General features: G+C 48.1%; 1 protein-coding gene across 1 annotated transcript in view; it reads left to right on the top strand.

Annotated features, from left to right (window-relative positions):
• The first annotated feature begins 4,826 nt into the window (after positions 1-4,826).
• anapc10 (anaphase promoting complex subunit 10) overlaps positions 4,827-18,379 on the top strand; it is a 45,703-nt gene continuing 32,150 nt past the window's right edge. The window contains exons 1-3 of the mRNA XM_078540873.1: positions 4,827-4,967; positions 7,654-7,785; positions 13,220-13,310. Coding sequence (XP_078396999.1) covers positions 7,671-7,785; positions 13,220-13,310 — 206 coding nt within the window. The 5' untranslated portion in view covers positions 4,827-4,967; positions 7,654-7,670. The remainder of the gene's footprint in view (positions 4,968-7,653; positions 7,786-13,219; positions 13,311-18,379) is intronic.

The raw sequence follows: 18,379 nt of genomic DNA, 5'->3' as shown, positions 1-18,379 counted from the left end.
GGGGGGAAGGGGGAGCAGGAGAAAGGGGGGGGAAGGGGGAGCAGGAGAAAGGGGGGGAAGGGGGAGCAGGAGAAAAGGGGGGAAGGGGGAGCAGGAGAAAAGGAGGGAGGGGGGGCGAGGGAGAAAGCGGGAGGGGGGGCGAGGGAGAAAGCGGGAGGGGGGGGCGAGGGAGAAAGGGGGAGGGGGGGGCGAGGGAGAAAGGGGGAGGGGGGGCGAGGGAGAAAGGGGGAGGGGGGCGAGGGAGAAAGGGGGAGGGGGGGCGAGGGAGAAAGGGGGAGGGGGGGCGAGGGAGAAAGGGGGAGGGGGGGCGAGGGAGAAAGGGGGGGGCGAGGGAGAAAGGGGGAGGGGGGGCGAGGGAGAAAGGGGGAGGGGGGGCGAGGGAGAAAGGGGGAGGGGGGGCGAGGGAGAAAGGGGGAGGGGGGGCGAGGGAGAAAGGGGGAGGGGGGGGCGAGGGAGAAAGGGGGAGGGGGGCGAGGGAGAAATGGGGAGGGGGGCGAGGGAGAAAGGGGGAGGGGGGCGAGAGATGGAGGGAGGGAGGTGAGTGAGTGGGGCCGGGGTGTTTGTGGGTTGGGGGAGAGATGGAGTGAGTGGGGCTGGTGAGCGGGGAGGGACGGGGTTAGGGGAGTGAGGGAAGGAGAGAGTGGGGCAGATGAGGGGGGAGAGAGATGGAGATAGTGGGGCCGGTGAGGGGGGAGAGAGATGGAGAGAGTAGGACTGGTGAAGGTGGGGAGGGAGACGGAGAGAGTGGGGCCGGGTGGGGAGAGGAGACGGAGAGCGCGGGGCCGGGTGGGGAGGGGAGACAGAGGGGGAGAAGGGCCAGAGAGAGAGAGAGAGGGGTGGGGTGGGGCAGAGAAAGATTGGGAGGGGTTGGGAGTGGTGTGAGGGCCAGAGAGAGAGAGAGGCAGGAAGGAGAAATGGGGGCGGTGTGGGGGAGAGAGTGAGGGGGGTTGGGGGGTGTGAGAGAGAGAGGGGAACTGGGGGAGAGGGGGGCACGCTGTCGGAGCGGGGAGGGGCCGTTGTGTTAGGGGGGTAAGGGGGACAAGGAGTGAGGCAAGACCAAAGGGGAGAGGTGAGAGCATGGTCCGGGGGTGGGTGAGGGGTGGAGACAGATACTGGGGCAGAGGAAAGAGAGGGAGGACTGGCGAGGGTTGAGTGAAGGGGAGAGGAGAGACAGTGGACTTGTGCCGGGGGGGTGGTGAAGAAACAGTACAGGAGTGGGGGGAGGGAGATTGATGGGGAGTTGGAGAGGGAGACGGGAGCGGGCGGGCGGAGAGGAGAGACAGCGAGAGAGGTCCGGGGGGCGAGGGGTGGCAAGAGTAGAGAGACAGGACCAAAGGAGGGGGGGGGGTGCACAGGAGGGGCAGGGATAGAGATAGATAGAGAGAGAGAGAAGGGGGGATGTGGGTACTGGGCAGGAGGGAGGGGAGAGAGGGGACCAGGGTAGGGGGAAAGAGGAGTGAGAGGTGGGACCTGGGGTGGAGGGAGGAGAGAGAGGGGGAACTCGGGGGAGGAAGGAGAGAGGGCGGTATGAGGTGGAGGCGAAGAGAGAGGGGAGGGGCGGGTGAGAGGAGAAGAGGGGACCGGGGGGAAGGAGAAAGGATAGAGGGGACCAGGGTGAGTGGACAGGAAGGAGAAAGGATAGAGGGGACCAGGGTGAGGGGGCGGTAAGGAGAAAGGGTAGAGGGGACCAGGGTGAGTGGGCAGGAAGGAGAAAGGATAGAGGGGACCAGGGTGAGGGGGCGGGAAGGAGAAAGGATAGAGGGGACCAGGGTGAGTGGGTGGGAAAGAGAAAGGATAGAGGGGACCAGGGTGAGGGGGCGGGAAGAAGAGTGTGTGGACCAGATGGGGAAGAGGAAAGTGTGTGGACTGGGCGAGTTGGGTCGCGAGGCAGAGTGGAGAGAGAGGGAGCTGGGGAGTTGGTGGGGGGCAGATGAGAGAGAGGGGACCGGTGGTGGGCCTGCGGGGTGGGGGGTGGTGAGGGTGTGGACCGGGGGTGTGACAGGAGAGACATTGGACCGAGGGGTGGGGGGTGAAGGAGAGAGGAAACCGAGGGGAGGGGAGAGGAAAGAGATGAGCGATAGAGATAGAGAGATGAGAGATAGAAGGAGAGTGTGTGGACCGGAGGGGAAAGAGAAGAGAGGGGTGGGGGGTGGAGTAGAGAGAAGGGGGACAGGCAGGGGGGGCACAGGGGACCCCAGGGGTGGGGGGGAGTGGAGACAGAGAGAGGGGGGTTTGGGGGTGGATGGGGTGGGTAGGGAAGAGAGATAGTGGGATCTGTGGGGTGGGAAGAGGAGCGAGAGGGGGCTGGGCGTGGGGGCACATGGGGAAGAGGAGAGAGAGGGGACTGGGGGTGGTGGGGTGGGTGTGGAGAGAGAGTGAGGACCAGGTGTGGTGGGGTGGGGGTTGCAGGGTAGGGATGTGGATAGAGAGAGGGGCACTGGGGGTGGCAGGTGGGGAGAGAGAGAAAAAGAGAGAGCTAGAGATTCACTCTTGTTGCATAAGGTCATTGCCTGGCATTCTGTGGTCTGAATATTATGTGCCACTTATCAGACCCAGCTAGAATTTTGTCCAAGTCTGTCTGCATGCAGGCATCGACTGTTTCATTCTCAGAGGAGTTATAGATGAAATTGTACACTGTGCCATCATCAGCGAACAACACCACTTCTGAAATTATGATGGGAAATGCCTTCACATCTTCCTAAAATGTGGCACCCAGAACTGGATGCAGTACTCTAGCTGAGGCTGAATTTGTGGCTGAGGCAGAACTAGTGTCTGATACAAGTTCATCATAACCTCCTTGCTATGGCGTAAAGCAATCCAATTTCTCTGTGTCCATTGCCTCCCTTTGTTGTCCAACCATATTCATTGTATCTTGTGACTGCTGTCCAACTAGATGATGCTTTCTTAAGATCAGCCAACAAAAAATCATTCCAACATTTATGGAACTTTGTGGTTTTTATTGCCAGCGCAAGTGGACTGGGAATAGCTGGAAGGTATTTCCTGGCACTTGTGTTAATGTGCTAGTGTTTCACTCTATCAGTCCTTTTGTCCTGGTGTCTCACTTTCAGAGCATCTTGCTTCTGCTGCACCACCACCTATTATAGAAAAGAAAAAAGAAAGACTTACATTTATATAGCAACTTTCATGACCACGGGATATCCCAAAGTGCTTTACAGCTAATGAAGTACTTGTGAAATGTCAGAAACCTGGCAGCCAGTTTGGATAGAGCAAGTTTCCACAAACTTCAATGTGATAATGACCAGATAATCTGTTTGTGATTTTGACTGAGGGACGAATATTGCCTAAGACATTGGGTAGACCCCCTTGCTCTTCAAGAAAGTCCCATGGGATCTTTTGTGTTCACCTAAGAGGTCAGACAGGGCCTTGGTTTAATACGTCAGTGCTCCCTCAGTATTGCACTGAAGTGCCTGCCTTGATTTTTGTGCTCAAGTCCTAGTGTGGGACTTGAACCCACAACCTTCTGACTTGGGTAAAAGTGCAACTAATTGAGCTATGGTTAATACTAATATTATGCCTAATAGACATTTGTCCTTTGGGAAGGCTTTTCCAACTGCTTTGTTTTACTGGTTGGAGGGGGGTGGGTGTGGCAGAGAAGCAGGAGTCCATAGAAATCCTGGTAGTTGAAACTGTCAGACATCAGAAATCTGTTAAGGTGGTATCAAGCTATTTTGGGTCTTTCTGCACCTATATTTTTGGATGTAGATCTACACCAGTGTGTGACTGATGTAAATCTAGGAATCCTGTCATTTGCTTGCAGACAGCTATGTAAATAAACAGTGGAAGATTTTAGCAGACATATCTCCGAAGGGATTGAGGAAACTTGCCTGTTTCATATGTTTCAGCATAAAACTGGTGTTATCAGCTATATACTCATTTCTCTGGGGTTTGGTGGGGGTGGAGGTAGGGGTTGGGAGCTTTGCAATGCTGCTCTTACACCAAAGCGTTTCAGCAAATTATAGACCATCGCTCTCTTACTGAATGGAAATGGAAACAGGTGTTTCATTGTATTATTTGAGGAAGAACAGGAAATTCTCCCAATGCCCTGGTCAACTAACATCACCAAAAGTAATTTAACTTTTGATGTCATGTCCATGTTGTTGGTTGTGCAACATATTTGTGACCGAAAATGAGGATAAAACAGTAATTGTTGGAAGCCATCAGGTTAATTAATATCTTGCACCTCCTTTTATATCTGCTATTGATCAGCATCATTATACCCCAAAGTCCTTCTAGTGCTGTGTCAGCTGTGACTCAGTTGGGTAGCACTCTTGCTTCTGAGTCGCAAAATTGCGGTTTCAAGTCCCACTCCAGGGCTTGAGTCCAAAAATCAAAGCTCCAGTGCATTACTGAAGGGGTGCTGTCCTTCAGATATCCAGCTGCCTGCTTGGGTGGATTTAAAAGATCTCAAAGAAGAGTAGGGGTGTCCTGGCCAATATTTATCCTGCAATCAACAAAATAGAAACATCATTTGCTCTTTGTGGAAATTTGCTGTGTGCATATTGGCTGCCACACTCTTTACATTACAACAGTGACTACACTTAAAAAGTACTTTATTGACTGTAAAGCACTTTGAGACGTCTGGTGGTCATGAAAAGCGCTTTATAAATGCAAATCTTACTCATTTTTATTTCTGCGGTGTAAAATGACCACTCATGAATGTATTTTTTTAAATTTTAAGCAGTACGTGGTGCTGTTATTTGTGTTGTGAAATCTCTATCCATTTTTGTGATAGTTTTTTTATTTATTCAAGGTATGTGGGCATTGGTAGCTAGGCTGGCATTTATTGCCCATCCCAAATTGCCCTTGAGAAGGTGGTGGTGAGCTGCCTTCTTGAACTGCCACAGTCCATGTGGTGTAGGAATACCCACAGTGTTGTCAGTAAGGGAATTCCAGGATTTTGACCCAGCGACAGTGAATGAACGTCAATGTATTTCCAAGTCAGGATGGTGAGTGGCTTGGGGGAGAACTTCCAAGTACGAACTGGAAGTAGGGATAGAGTGGGGATAGACAGAAAGAGGGAAAGTGCCTCTGCAAAACGGGCAGGAATTTTTAGAAAGCTGTGGATACCCTATGGTTACGTGGCGTACGTGGCGGGGGTGGGGAGAGTGGTCAGGAAGTGCTGATTTCTTTTTTAAATGACCAGGGTGCAGAGTCAGGTAAATGACCAGGGTTGGAACGTTATAAAAGCTACTGGAATGCTGACAGATAACATTTCCCCAGAAATAGCAATGTAAATTCCTAAACAAAAACAAAAATACCTGGAAAAACTCAGCAGGTCTGGCAGCATCAGTGGAGAGGAGCACAGTTAACGTTTCGAGTCGTCATGACCCTTCAACAGAATGTAAATTCCTATGGTTTTCCTGCTTTTTCTACTGTTGTGACTGACCACTTTCCTTAAATTGACCCATTCTGTTGCTGTTTAGTGTGAAATTCAATGAATTTTAAAATGTTATCTTAAAATTGAGTATTGTTGAAAAAAGACAATTTTTGTCAAAGCTTTTTATCTCACACTCATCAGTTGGACTCGCAGTGTGGCGCATTTGCGTGTACTGAAAGCTACATATATTAATACACAGGGCCCTGTTCTTTGCAGACAGAAAGAACATGTGTACACACTACCAGTTTCAGCTAAACAAAATAAGTGACAGCTATTCGCTGGTTCACCCCAGGGCAATGTCTTGACCAATTAGAGTTGAGCTGTCTGGTTTAAATTTCAAACAATGCTTGGCAATTAAATGTCAGTCACCATCAACTGGTACATTCTCCATGGCAATGCCTCTACCAATCAAAGTCCACTTGCCAACCAATCAGCACTTACTTTTTCATACCATATAAATTTGTTGTTTCCCCTAACATTGGCATTTTCTTGCTAATCGTCCTGATGAGTGCAAGATGAAAAGCTTTGACAAAAAATGTCCCTTTTTCAGCAATACTCAAGTTCTGTGTTACCAAACAATTATAACACAAAATTCGTAACTGACAAAAATTCGTAACTAAAATTTACTTCATAATTGCTGAATAGCAGCAAGGGACACCATGTTATCAAGAAGTGTGTATATATTAAGAGTTTCACTAATTGGCTATGGCATTCTTAGTTTTGAGAAAATAACCTTACTAATGTTTAACCCAACAATGTAAATCAGGGTGGGCAAATGTTTTACCGGAGGGACTCAGCTGGGTGTAGAAGTTGTATGGGGGAGCTGGCTATAAATGCTCAAGAAATGAACACTTAAAATGAAGATTTGGTACAAATAAACATGAAACCTTTATTATGATAATTATACCATCATAATGATGTGTTACATCCAATAGTGAAACCAAGCGTACCCTCTTTTTCACCCCCTCTTGGCTTAATGGGAATAATGCAGTTAGTCACTCCTCTTTATAATGGTATCAAAGCCTGGTGTCATTCTTACTCTGTCCACAGATGCTGCCAGACCTGCTGAGTACTTTCAGCATTTTCTGTTTTATTTTAGATTTCCAGCATCCACAGTACTTTGCTTTCTTTCTTGCCAGTATAAATGTTGCTTTACTGTGATTGATCTACAATATCTGGCTTAAAATCCTGGAACTCCCTCCCTAACAACACTGGGTGTACCTACATCTCATGGACTGTAACAATTCAAGAAGGCAGCTCAGAAGGCCTTCTCGAGGGCCATTAGGGATGGGCAATAAATGCTGGCCAAGCATTGACACCCACATCCCATGAACAAATATAAAAAAAATTGTGTTGCAAGAATCACCAAGGGAAAACAGTAAAGAAAAGAAATGGAGAGACCAAAAGGCATCTCGGGGGCAGTATTCACATCTTATGGGGAGTACAGTGATCTGTATCCTCCCTCTACCTCTCATTCCTGGAGCTGGGATTTAATAACCTCATAACACATTTTAAAATAACTGTTGCCAAGTGTATCTGTAATCTGTTCCACACCTGTTAGGGAACATATTCATAATTTTTAATTTTCTCAAAACACAAAACCCTAACCTAAAACCCCACACTCTTCACTATCTATTACATTCATCATCCTTCTTCTAACAATCTAAATCTAAATCTTAGCTGCACTTCTGGCAGGAACAGAAGATGCTTTCTCAATTCTTATTTGCAGAAGTAAATGAACAAAAATCACTGAGATGCCCATCTCAAAATGTTAACCAAGAATTCTTGTGGAGACCTTCAGTCATACAATATCTTGAGACTCTTTGCAGGTAGCAGCATTTATGCTTCAATATTTCAACCCCTTGACCACCAGCAGAATTGTTTTTTGCTGGGGCTACAAACCTTCTATCCTGTTTTTTGCCAATTAAGTTAAATCTGTGTCCTCTGGTGGCAGAAGGGTCGGTAACCAAACATAGTTTCCCTTTATTTACCTAATCGATACCCTTCATGATTTGAACACCTCAATTAAAGTTAGTCGTAACTTTCTCTGTCCCAATAAGAACAACTTCAGTTTTCTCATCCCCATTTAAGTGAAGTTCCATATCCCTGATGATATTATAAATACAGTATAATATATATATCTCATGTTTGATTTATATGAATATCTTATTTGCATTTGTATAAAAAATAGTTAATCTGAAATCTTATTGTTTTAAACAACTGTCTTTCAATTATAATTTTGTTGAATATTGCAGACCAAAAGTAAAGAAAAATGACCACTCCAAGTAAAACACCACCTGGAGAAGATCCAAAGCAGCTGGAAAGAACTGGTACTGTGCGAGAGATAGGCTCACAGGCTGTTTGGTCCCTATCCTCTTGTAAACCAGGTATCTCTGTAGATTGGTTGTGGACTTTATAAAACCACTTAAATTTTCATTTGTTTCTTGTTCCAATTAATTCCAATCCAACTCAAATTTAGGATGAAGAAAGAACTTGCATCAAATAATGTTGTATTACATCCTCAAGACATTTAAAGTTCTTCACGTCAAACAAATTACCTTTAAAGTTTTCTCATCATTATGCAGGCAAAAACAGCCAAATTGCACAGGAACTCATAACAAATTAAATGAGCGATAATTAATTTGTTTTCAACGACAAGTGTTAAATAGCGATGTTTCACAATCTGATCAGCAACAGGCATGCTCTTTTTGCCAGGATGGAGGAACTGACTTCAACATCAGTCATGACATCAGATTAGAAACTGGACCTTTAACAGATATTTTTTTGGGTTATTTTGCACTCTTTTTATTTTCTGGCATGTTACAGATAGACCATAAGATGTAGGAGCAGAAGTGGGCCATTTGGCCCATTGAGTCTGCTCCACCATTCAGTGAGATCATGGCTGATCTGATAATCCTCAACTCCACTTTCCTGCCTTTTCCCCATAACCCATGATTCCCTTACTGATTAAAAATCTGTTGATCACAGCCTTGAATATACTTAATGACCCAGCCTCTACAGCCCTCTGCGGTAAAGAATTCAACAGATTGACTACCCTCTGAGAGAAGAAATTCCTCCCCATCTCTGCCTTAAATGGGTGACCCCTTACTCTGAGATTATGCCCTCTGGCCCTAGACTCTTTCACAAGGGGAAACAACCTTTCAGCATCTACCCTGTCAAGCCCCCTAAGAATCTTATATGTTTCAATAAGGTTGCCTCTCATTCTTCTAAACTCCATTAAGTACAGGCCCAACCTACTCTGCCTCTCCTCATAAGAAAATCTCTCCATTCCTGGGATGAACCTAGTGAACTTTCTTTGGACTGCCTCCAATGCCAGTATATCTTTCCTTAGATAAGGGGACCAAAACTGTTCACAGTATTCTAGATGTGGTCTATCTAGTGCCTTGTATAGTTTTAGCAAAACTTCCCTATTTTTATACTCCATTCCCTTTAAAATAAAGGCCAACATTCCACTTGCCTTCCTTATTACCTGCTGAACTTGTATGCTAACTTTTTGTGATTCATGCACAAGGACCCCCAAATCCCTGTGTGCTGCAGCCTTCTGCAGTCTTTCTCCATTTAAATAATATTCAACTCCTCTATTCTTCCTGCCAAAGTGCACAACTTCACATTTTACTACATTATATTCCATCTGCCAAGTTTTAGCCGACTCACTTAACCTGTCTATATCCCTCTGTAGACTCTGTGTCATCCTCACTGCTTGCCTTCCCACCTATTTTGGTGTTACTGGCAAACTTGGCGATTGTACGTTCACTTCCCTCATCCAAGTCATTAATATATATTGTAAATAATTGTGGCACCAGCACTGATTCCTGTGGCACTCCACTCGTTACAGGTTGCCATCCTGAAAATGCCCCCCATATCCCAACTCTGTCTTCTGTTAGTTAGCCAATCCTCTTCAATCCATACTAATATACTACCCTCAGCGCCATGGGCTCTTATCTTATTAAGTAGCCTTATGTGCAGTACTTTGTCGAACACCTTTTGGAAATCCAAATATATTACATGTACTGGTTCCCCTTTATCCTGCGAGTTATCACCTCAAAGAATTCTAATAAATTTTGTCAGGCATGAAGCCATGCTGACTCTGCTTGATTATATTGTGCATTTCTAAATGCTCTGCTATTACATCCTTTATAATAGACTCTAACATTTTCCCAATGACAGATGTTAAGCTAACTGGCCTGTAGTTACTTGTTTTTTGTCTCCCTCCCTTTTTGAATAAGGATGTTACATTGGCAGTTTTCCAATCCTCTGGGACTTTTCCAGAATCTAAGGATTCTTGGAAGATTGCTACCAGTGCATCCACTATCTCTGTAGCTACTTCCTTGAATATCCTAGGATGCGACCCATCAGGTCCAGGGGATTTATATGCCGTTAGCCCCAATACTTTCCTTAGTACATTTTCTCCAGTGATAATTATTCTATTTATTTCCGCCCCAGCTTTTGCCCTTTGATTATTTAGTACTTTTGGCATACTATTAATGTCTTCTACTGTGAAGACTAATGTAAAGTATTTATTCAACTCGTCTGCCATTTCCTGGTTCCCCATTATTATTTTCCCAGCCTCATTCTCTAAGGGGCCCTTTGTTCATGTTGGCCTTTCTCTTCCTTTTTATATATTTAAGGAAGCTCTTACTGTCTGTTTTTATCTTACTTGCTAGTTTACCCTCAAATTTTATTTTCTCCCTCTTTATTATTTTTTTGGTCATCTTTGTTAGTTTTTAAAACTTTTCCAGTCCTCTGGCTTACCATGAATCTTTGCCACATTGTCTGTCTTTTTCTTTCAACTTGATGCTATCCTTAACTTCCTTGGTTAACCATGGTTGGTTTATCCCCTTCCTAGAATCATTCTTCCTCACTGGGATATATCTTTGTTGAGAGTCATGAACTATTTTCTTAAATGTATGCCATTATTCATCAACCATCTTTTCTGCTAAACTCTTTCCCAATCCACTCCAGCCAACTCTGCCCTCATTCCTTTGTAATTACCCTTATTTAAGTTTAACACAGTTGTTTCCGACCCAAGTTTCTCTCACTCAAACTGAATGCTAAATTCTACCATGTTATGGTCACTGTTTCCTAGGGGATCTTTTACACTGAGATCATTTATTAAACCTGCCTCATTACACATTACCAGATCCAAAATAGCCTGGTCCCTGGTTGGATCCACAACATATTGTTCTAGGAAACTGTCCTGACTACACTCTGACTTCTTACTCGTGCTACCTCTGCCAATTTGATTTTCCCAATCCACATGAAGATTAAAGTCACCCATGATTAATGTACTGCCTTTTTTTACATGCCCTCATTATCTCCTGATTTATTCTCTGTCCTACAGTATAGCTACTGTTAGGGGGCCTATAGACTACTCCCACCAGTGTTTTCCTCCCCTTGTTTTTTCTTACCTCTACCAGAACCCCCCCCCCCCCCATTTCGCTTAAAGCCCACTCTACAGCCCTAGTCATTCGATTTGCCAGGACATTGGCCCCAGCATGGTTCAAGTGAAGCCCATCCCACCAGAACAACTCCCTTCTACTCCACTATTGGTGCCAGTGTCCCATGAGTTGAAACCCATTCCTCCCACGCCAACCTTTGAGCCGCACATTTAACTAATTGACTTTATTTACCCTATTTCAGTTTGCCTGTGGCTCAGGTAGTAACCCTGGGATTATTACCTTGGAGATTCTGCTTTTTAATTTAGCTCCTAACTCTTCAAATTCTTTCAGCACAACTTCCTTTCTAGTCCCATCAATGTCACAGGTACCAACATGGAGGACAACAACTGGATCCCTCCCCTCCCACTCCAAGTTCCCCTCCAGCCCTGAGGAGATGTCCTTAACCCTGGCACTGGATAGGCAACACATCCTTCGGGACTCTCACTCACGGCTGCAGAGAACAGTATCTATCTCATAATTATACTGTCCCCTACCACTACTATGTTTCTAATTCCTCCCCCCACTTGGATGGCTCCATGTACCACAGTGCTGTGGTCAGTTCGCTCATCTTCCCTGCAGCCCTGGCTCTTGTCCATACAGCTTGCAAGAATATCGTAACTGTTGGACAATTGCAGGGGATCCGGCTCCTTGAACGCTACCCCCTGGGTCCCCATACCTGTCTCACCTGCAGTCACACCGTTCTGTCCCTGATCACAGACCAAATTTGAATTACCTAATCTGAGGGGCATGACTGCCTCCTGGAGCAAAGTGTCCAGGTAACTTTCCCCCTCCCTGATGTGGCGCAATGTCTGCAGCTCGGACTCCAGCTCCTCAACTTGGATCCAAAGTTCCTCGAGCTGAAAACACTTACTACAGATGTGTTCACTTTGGATCACCTTGGTGTCCAGCAGCTCCCATGAGCTGCAGCAGCAACACATCACCCATCCTGCCATCACTATTGTATTTTACTTAATTTATTAATTAATTACACCAGTATCCCTGCTCTTTACACTTGAAGAATCCCCAGCTCTTTACAATTTATTTTAATTAATTTATTTTACACCAGTATTGACCTTACCCTTAACAAGCTATTTTTAAGAAATAGAAAAAAAAATACTAGAGCCCTAAACACAAACTAAAGACCTTACTTTTTCTTTAAAGACTAGAAATACTCACTGATTCTACTTGTCAGTCAGCTGCTTTCCCTGCACTCGTGTCACATTGTGATTCGTGACATAACTCCACAGCTGGTCTCACATGAAATCTCCCTGCTCTTTTTAAAATGAAGTCTCCCCGCTCTCCTTGCTCTTTTTAAAATGAAGTTTCTCTGCTGTCCTTGCTATTTTTTTTAAAATGAAATCTCCCTGCTCTTTTTTAAATGAAGTCTCTCCTCACTTTTTTAAAATGAAATCTCCCCACTCTCCTCGCTCTTTTTAAATGAAATCTCCCTGCCCTCTTCGCTCTTTTTTAAAATGCAGTCTCCCCAGTCCCCTTGCTCTTTCTTTAAATGAAATCTCCCTGCTCTTTTTTTAAATGAAGTCTCTCCTCACTTTTTAAAATGAAATCTCCCCACTCTCCTCGCTCTTTCTTTAAATGAAATCTCCCTGCCCTCTTCGCTCTTTTTTTAAAATGCAGTCTCCCCGCTCTCCTTGCTCTTTCTTTAAATGAAATCTCCTCGCTCTCCTTGTTCTTTTTTTTAAAATGAAGTCTTCCCCACTCTCCGCGCTCATTTTTAAATGATGTCTCCCTGCCATCCATGCTCTTTTTAAAATGAAGTCTCCCCACTCTCTGTGCTCTTAAAAAAAGGGTGTTGCAAAGGGAGCCTAGTGTCTACCTGTATGTAGTTACCTGACTATTTTATATATACATTAAAAAAGCTAATGGATAAAATAGATTTTTGTTTTCACATGTACCGTTCTCTCTCAATACCACAGCAAGCACAACTGTTTCTGCCCAAAATATACATAGTATCTAAGATGCTGTAACTGGCAATTTTAACATTCATGTTCATGCAAATTGTTAGCGCTTTTTGTCTGCTTAAGCAACTGCCTTTTTTAAAGTGGAGGTTTTAAATGGTGGGGGATTGTAATACATTCTCGACTCAAATTGAGTGTGAAATTGTATTTATGTGAAGTCCCTTACAAACTTGCCTGTTCTGATGAATATCTATATCTGCAGTCTGTGATGTGGGAAATTTTACAAAATATACAAATGAATGAAAGTTAAAAGATGTTGCTGCTAAAGCTCAAAGTGTAACATTTGACTTTGTTCTTACAAGCAGGCATCAATGGAACATATTGAAGCATTTGACTCCATTAAGCAAAATGTGTGACAAACTGAGGTACTTTAATTGCTTTAACAGGTTTTGGCGTGGATCAGTTACGTGACGATAACCTGGAAACATATTGGCAGTCAGATGGATCTCAGCCTCATCTCGTTAACATTCAGTTCAGGTATGAGTGTACAGGAGAATGCAATGGGTGCTGGTTAAAAGCTTCACAATTCATTTCAATATGGTTAGACTAATAAATTCAAGTCAGATTTCGTACATCACCCTTGTAAATTGGATCTGTTGTACATCATAGTGAAGGGGAGCTAATATTTGACAGCAGTTGTATTTGTGGTCAAGGAAATGACTGCCAGTTCCACCATATATTCCAGTGGAGGCAAGTCTCATTTAAATGGTTCATGTGATGCAAGGACGCATGTTCATTATTAACACAAAAATGTGTGCTGTACAAATTGGTTACAGAATATGAATTAATAATGAAAATGCAGCAACATAAATAATATAGAACAGTAAAGGAAAATATCACTATTAGAAAATGAAATAAAATATTAAACCGAATTCTATAAAATAAGTATGGAAACTAGCCATCCGTAACAGAGATTTAACACCCAGCCCTATCACCATTTAAATTTTAAAAGGTCAAAGCTTGACAGGTGAGGGCATGTACAATCAGATCACTCCCCCAGACTCTCGCTCTCTCTCTCTCTCGCTCTCACTCGCTCTCTCCTCACCCGTCCGGCTGTCTCTGTCTGTCTCTCTCTCCCCCATCTGGTTTCAGGAAGATACATTAATTTTCATTATGGTGGAATTTATTGTAAAGTAGTGTAATAGTTGGGTGGGGGGGGGGGGGTGTTGTGTGTGTGACTGAATTGAAGTAAAGGCAGCTTGGCTGAAGGCTTTGATGTATCGGAAGATAAGCTAGGTTTAAAATGTTAACTAGGTAAACATGGGGGAAGTTTTAGAATGTGAGGTGTAAAGGGAACATTTGCATTTTTAAATAAACCAGACTAGCTTGAATTCAAAAGAGGGGGTGAAATGTTTCACCTAGCCAGAAGTTAAGAAACAGTGTGTTTATTTTTCCCAAAGCTAACTGGAAAATTAGTACCATGATAGATTTTTATTATTGGACAGATGAAATCCAATGACATAGTGAAACAATGTCTGCGAGAGTGCGTGAGAGCATGCGCGCGAATGTATGTGTGTGCCAATGCATGTGTCTAGGAGTGTGTGTGTGTGTGAATTTGCATTCAAAGGGGAAAATTTGTATGAAGGAGAGAAGGCTATGTGCAAGGATAGGCATTCTAAGATCTAACAAGTGTGAAAAGCCTCAAGCTGCTGTCTACAAGGAACGGAAGCTGAGAAAAACTCACTTTGAAATCGATTGTCCAGGGTGTTGTGTATTACTTTGACTGGGTTTCTTAAAATCTAAATGTCTTATTGTTGCCTTAACGGGGGTATAACTGGGAGTTAGATTAATCAGGGGAGCAAGGAGTTATCATAGTAGTAATTTATAAACCTATATATGTGCTTAAAATCATTTTTTTAATTTAATAAAGCTTTAATTTAGTTTTTTAGGAAACCTATAAGACTTGGTGCCCTTTTTACTGGATTCAAAGCCCGCCCCTCAAAATAAGTACAAATGGAAAATAATTGTGTCAGCTGCTTCACGTTTCCCTCTGGGATGGGCAGCTGGGCATTGACCACCTGCCTACCGTAACATCGGCCCCCCCCTCTCGCGCGCCCCCCCCCCTCTCGCGCGCCCCCCCCCTCGCGCGCCCCCCCCTCTCGCGTGCCCCCCCCTCTCGCGTGCCCCCCCTCTCGCGTGCCCCCCCCCTCTCGCGTGCCCCCCCAAGTCTGGCGCCCCCCCAAGTCTGGCGCCCCCCCAAGTCTGGCGCCCCCCCAAGTCTGGCGCCCCCCCAAGTCTGGCGCCCCCCCAAGTCTGGCGCCCCCCCAAGTCTGGCGCCCCCCCAAGTCTGGCGCCCCCCCAAGTCTGGCGCCCCCCCAAGTCTGGCGCCCCCCCAAGTCTGGCGCCCCCCCAAGTCTGGCGCCCCCCCAAGTCTGGCGCCCCCCCAAGTCTGGCGCCCCCCCAAGTCTGGCGCCCCCCCAAGTCTGGCGCCCCCCCAAGTCTGGCGCCCCCCCAAGTCTGGCGCCCCCCCAAGTCTGGCGCCCCCCCAAGTCTGGCGCCCCCCCAAGTCTGGCGCCCCCCCAAGTCTGGCGCCCCCCCAAGTCTGGCGCCCCCCCAAGTCTGGCGCCCCCCCAAGTCTGGCGCCCCCCCAAGTCTGGCGCCCCCCCAAGTCTGGCGCCCCCCCAAGTCTGGCGCCCCCCCAAGTCTGGCGCCCCCCCAAGTCTGGCGCCCCCCCAAGTCTGGCGCCCCCCCAAGTCTGGCGCCCCCCCAAGTCTGGCGCCCCCCCAAGTCTGGCGCCCCCCCAAGTCTGGCGCCCCCCCAAGTCTGGCGCCCCCCCAAGTCTGGCGCCCCCCCCAAGTCTGGCGCCCCCCCAAGTCTGGCGCCCCCCCAAGTCTGGCGCCCCCCCAAGTCTGGCGCCCCCCCAAGTCTGGCGCCCCCCCCAAGTCTGGCGCCCCCCCAAGTCTGGCGCCCCCCCAAGTCTGGCGCCCCCCCAAGTCTGGCGCCCCCCCAAGTCTGGCGCCCCCCCAAGTCTGGCGCCCCCCCAAGTCTGGCGCCCCCCCAAGTCTGGCGCCCCCCCAAGTCTGGCGCCCCCCCAAGTCTGGCGCCCCCCCAAGTCTGGCGCCCCCCCAAGTCTGGCGCCCCCCCAAGTCTGGCGCCCCCCCAAGTCTGGCGCCCCCCCAAGTCTGGCGCCCCCCCAAGTCTGGCGCCCCCCCAAGTCTGGCGCCCCCCCAAGTCTGGCGCCCCCCGCCCCCAAGTCTGGCGCCCCCCCAAGTCTGGCGCCCCCCCAAGTCTGGCGCCCCCCCAAGTCTGGCGCCCCCCCAAGTCTGGCGCCCCCCCAAGTCTGGCGCCCCCCCAAGTCTGGCGCCCCCCAAGTCTGGCGCCCCCCCAAGTCTGGCGCCGCCCCCAAGTCTGGCGCCCCCGTCTGGCGCCCCAAGTCTGGCGCCCCCCCAAGTCTGGCGCCCGCCCCAAGTCTGGCGCCCCCCCAAGTCTGGCGCCCCCCCAAGTCTGGCGCCCCCCCAAGTCTGGCGCCCCCCCAAGTCTGGCGCCCCCCCAAGTCTGGCGCCCCCCCAAGTCTGGCGCCCCCCCAAGTCTGGCGCCCCCCAAGTCTGGCGCCCCCCCAAGTCTGGCGCCCCCCCAAGTCTGGCGCCCCCCCAAGTCTGGCGCCCCTGGCCCAAGTCTGGCGCCCCCCCAAGTCTGGCGCCCCCCCAAGTCTGGCGCCCCCCCAAGTCTGGCGCCCCCCCAAGTCTGGCGCCCCTCTCCCCCCCCCCAAGTCTGGCGCCCCTCTCCCCCCCCCCCAAACTCTGGCGCCCCTCTCCCCCCCCCCCCAAACTCTGGCGCCCCTCCCCCCCCCCCCCCCCCAAACTCTGGCACCCCTCCCCCCCCCCCCCAAACTCTGGCACCCCCCCCCCCCCCCAAACTCTGGCACCCCTCCCCCCCCCCCCCCCAACTCTGGCACCCCTCCCCCCCCCCCCCCCCAACTCTGGCACCCCCCCCCCCCCCCCCCCCCAACTCTGGCACCCCTTCCCCCCCCCAACTCTGGCACCCCTTCCCCCCCCCCCCCAACTCTGGCACCCCTCCCCCCCCCCCCAAACTCTGGCGCCCCTCCCCCCCCCCCCCCCCCCAAACTCTGGCGCCCCTCCCCCCCCCCCAACTCTGACGCCCCTCCCCCCCCCCAACTCTGGCGCCCCTCCCCCCCCAACTCTGGCGCCCCTCCCCCCCCCAACTCTCGCGCCCCCCCCCCCCAAACTCTCGCGCGCGCCCCCCCTCTTGCGCGGAGATTTGTCAACTTTTAGTGCCATTAATTTCTTCAGTACCCTTTCTTTACTAACACTAATATCTTTATGTTCCTATTTCTCACTGGACCCTTGGTTTGCCACTATTTCCAGAGTATCTTTGTACTTCCTAATGTTAAGACAGATACAAAGTATTTATTTAATGTCTGTACCATTTTCTTATTCTAAGTTATAATTTCTCTTGTCTCTGCTTCTAATGGGCCCATGTTTACTTTTGCTAATCCCTTCCTCCTCATACGTGCAGAAGTTTTTACAGTGGATCGTAACTTCCGAGCTCCAGGGCAATGTAACAGGGGATACCCAAAAGACGCACTGGGGAATCCCCCACCCCTGCAGAGGTTCTCAGGTAAGGTTTGCACGGCAATTGTCTGGAAGTGCAATCTCCTGTTGGGCAATTGCCCTGCACTGGGAACCATCCGAAAATGCGATTTAAATCGGAAACTTCAGATGTTCTGACTCTCTCTCATCAATTAGTTAACCAGAAAGAGTTAGAAGAATGAAAACTACTTCTAGCTTCTGGGTCAAGATTGGCCAGAACCTCACCGAGCACCCATGGACTACCCTGCACACCACCACCCCCCCAATCCCCTGAACCCCCGGAGGGTGGTGGGTGTTTGGAATTCTCTGCCTAGTTTGGTGGTGGAGGCAGAAACCCTCAACTCATTTGAAAGGCACCTGCATCTGCATCTAAACTGTTGTAACCTGCAAGGCTACGGACTGGGTGCTAGAAGGTGGAATTAGAATGGGCAGCTAGTTTTTGATTTTTTTCTTTATCGGCCGGTGCAGACGTGATGGGCTGAATGGCTCTTTCTGTGCCGTAACTTATCTTGAGTTCTATGGAGAGATTTGAAGGTTTAAAAAAAAAAAGTAGGAGCAGAATAGCAATCTGACTCTGCCACTCCTTAGAAGTTCAGGTCCACTGTGTTTTTATGTCTCTTGCCAGTTCACTCTCATTCTCTTTTCTCTTTATCAATTTCTTGGCCATCCATTGCTGAATTCTAAAATCCACCCCTGCATCCCTAGGCTTACTACTCTTTTGGCAACATTGTAAGCCTCTTCCTTTAGTCTAATACTATCTTTACCTTGTTAGCCACGGTTGGACCACTTTTCCCATGTTTCTATTCCTTAAGTGAATGTATATTTGCCACAAGTTATGACTTGATGTTGATGTGCAGTGGTCTTGGCTTCACATTGATATTAAACTTTCGTAGTGAGAATGTCAAAACCCTAACTGATTCCAAAGCAAATGAGACGTCTTCTTCCAGAAATTCTTACTTCATTTTGTTCCCGTATTCAGGCATCACATACTTCATA

This window comes from Cetorhinus maximus, chromosome 1 (genome assembly GCF_964194155.1).
Source record: "Cetorhinus maximus chromosome 1, sCetMax3.hap1.1, whole genome shotgun sequence".
Classification (NCBI taxonomy): Eukaryota; Metazoa; Chordata; class Chondrichthyes; order Lamniformes; family Cetorhinidae; genus Cetorhinus; species Cetorhinus maximus.
The sequence above is the reverse complement of the archived record's forward strand: the minus strand, read 5'-3'. Positions and strand labels throughout refer to the sequence as shown.